This window comes from Miscanthus floridulus, chromosome 2 (genome assembly GCF_019320115.1).
Source record: "Miscanthus floridulus cultivar M001 chromosome 2, ASM1932011v1, whole genome shotgun sequence".
NCBI classification, from domain to species: Eukaryota; Viridiplantae; Streptophyta; class Magnoliopsida; order Poales; family Poaceae; genus Miscanthus; species Miscanthus floridulus.
Genome location: NC_089581.1, coordinates 6948956 through 6951278, shown reverse-complemented (window position 1 = coordinate 6951278; position 2323 = coordinate 6948956). Strand labels below are relative to the sequence as shown.

The window sequence follows — 2323 nt, the reverse complement described above, 5'->3', positions numbered from 1 at the left end:
AATTTCATCATTCTTTTTGTACAAGAAAGAAAAAGAACAATACAATCAAATTTACATGGTTTACAAGCACGCATACAATCAAATTTACATGGTTTGCAAGGACGTATAGTCGCATTGCGTCAGTTAACTGCCGGACTTTGATGCGTCGGCCGATCTGTTCTGAGCACAGCACACAGTGCAGCTCCGTTCCATGCGTGACGTGATAGAGCAAGACCATCGGCGAGCCGAGCATGAGCACAAGTAGCTAAGCCTGTGCAGCGCCGCCGCTCCCCTTCCCGGTCCCCGTCCCCGCGCGCGCGTCCTCCAGCGCGCGCCGCAGGTCCTGCGCCACCTGGGACATGGCTGTCCGGAACTCTGCCTCTTGCTGCCAACGCCACGCCAAGCAGACGAATCAAGCTTATGGATCGATCGATCCGCCGAGCGCGTCGTTGAGGTGCATGCACCGATGATGAATTGACTCACCTGTATGCACCGGCTGATGATGTCGGCGAGGCGCGACAGCGACCTGACCGGCGGCGGCGACGCGGCGAGGCGCGGGTCGGCCATCTTCCCCAGCGCGGCGAGGTCGTACAGCCGCGCGCTCGCCCACGGCACCAGGTGCCTCTCGCCCCGCGCCCGCGAGCTGTCGTACGGTCTGCGCCCGGTGAGGAGCTGCAGCATCACGACACCGAAGCTGTAGACGTCGCCCTTGGGCGTCCACGCCGCGGCCGCCACCGGCCGCTTCCGGCGGCTCGTAGCTCAGCGTCACGCCGCAGTAATCCGAGAGCTGAAGCCGAGCAGACAAACAGTACAGTACACACTTGCACACACGATGGAATTCAGGGAACCCGGAAGTTCCGAACTGTTCTTCGGATCAGAGCATTATTACCTGAGCCACGAACGGAGCAAGGCCGCATTCGGAGACCGACACCCTCAGCTCGCCGTCGACCAGGACGTGCTCAGGCCTGAAATGCCGGTGGACCACCTGCTTCCCGGCCCCCTCATGAAGATACCTTGCATTGCAAAGCACACCAGGCACAGACACAGGCTCATCAGCAAAAACACTAGCTTGGATTCATCCACGCATTCAGTAACAGCTACACTAGCTTGGATTCAATTCAACAACGCAAGCAGAGTGTGTCCATTGTGGCGTACTCCAGTGCTTTCGCGGCTTCGAGGGCCACAGAAATCCGAGCATCCCAGCGGAGGGTGTCTCCAGCTTCAGACGCCCCGTGCTCGAAATGCAGCATGTCATCCAGAGTGCGGTCGCTGAAGTGCTTGTAGACGAGCAGCCTCTGCCCGTGCTCCACACAGCAGCCAACGAGTTCCTCCACGTTGGGGTGCCGGAGACCGGCGACGCCATGGACGGTCTTCAGGAACTGAGCCACCGGCGTTCTCGCCGCGTCGCCGTCGAGCGTCAGCACTGAAAGCTAGAGAAGAAGAACACAGGGGGGATGGTTGAGGCGAGAATGCCAGCACTGAAGAAACTGGCTGTACGCGTCAGAGTTGGCGTTCTTGCAAGGTTGCTCTACCTTGCTTCCCGTTGGGCGATCTGCTGGATAGACCTTGCCGAAGCAGGTCTCCCTCATCAGATCCTGGTCGCTGCTCAGCCCCAATGCTGCTCAGTGCCACCGTGGCGCGCACCCACCCCCTAAACCTCGCCGTCGATCGCCTATAAAACGCCCCCCTTGCCCCTTCCCCTTCACGACAAAACACCCCACACTCAACACTAATTACCCGCATAAGCCCCCTATTCAAGTGCCAACCTGTTTTAACATTTCAAGAAAAAGCCTGAGATGAGTGCTGCAAGCTAAAGATTACCGAAGAAAACATCAAGCAGAAGCCGGAGGACATTGTCAGAAGCAAGAAGTTGACACTCTAAAAATATGCTTAGATGAAGAAGAGCTCACCATCGTCATCTTTGCTATCCTAATACATACTCTGGTGGCATCAATCATATTGTATATTCTTGTAATGCGTCCGCTACCCTACGAGAAGCCATGGGATAACAGTTGAAATAAGAAGAGTGGAATAAATATTCAAATTTCATGAATTTATTTAAATTTCGAGGGCATAGGGCCTGTCCACAACTTGACTACGTATGACCTATCTAAAACTCCATCACCGGCTAACCCTTCGACGCAAGGGGACTCTCTTTTTTAGTCAAATATTTCGATATTGGACCATTAATTTAAGTTTTGTGTTTCCCAACTTATGAAATATATATTATGAAATCATTTCTCTTAGTGAACCTAGAAATGTATGGCTTCCATCTCATAATAAAGTCAATTCTTAGATTCACCAAATTAAATAGCGGCGTGAATCTATATAATTGTTTGGGGAA

General features: G+C 53.6%; 1 protein-coding gene across 1 annotated transcript; it reads right to left on the bottom strand.

Moving 5' to 3' along the window:
• Positions 1-244: 244 nt before the first annotated feature.
• LOC136536031 (protein STRUBBELIG-RECEPTOR FAMILY 3-like) lies at positions 245-1578 on the bottom strand. Its single transcript, XM_066528460.1, has 6 exons — positions 1512-1578; positions 1135-1409; positions 869-992; positions 701-766; positions 463-651; positions 245-364 (listed from the first exon to the last, which is right to left on the bottom strand). Exons 1-6 carry the CDS (start codon positions 1566-1568, stop codon positions 245-247), a joined length of 831 nt encoding a protein of 276 aa, XP_066384557.1. The 5' UTR covers positions 1569-1578.
• Positions 1579-2323: the final 745 nt, after the last annotated feature.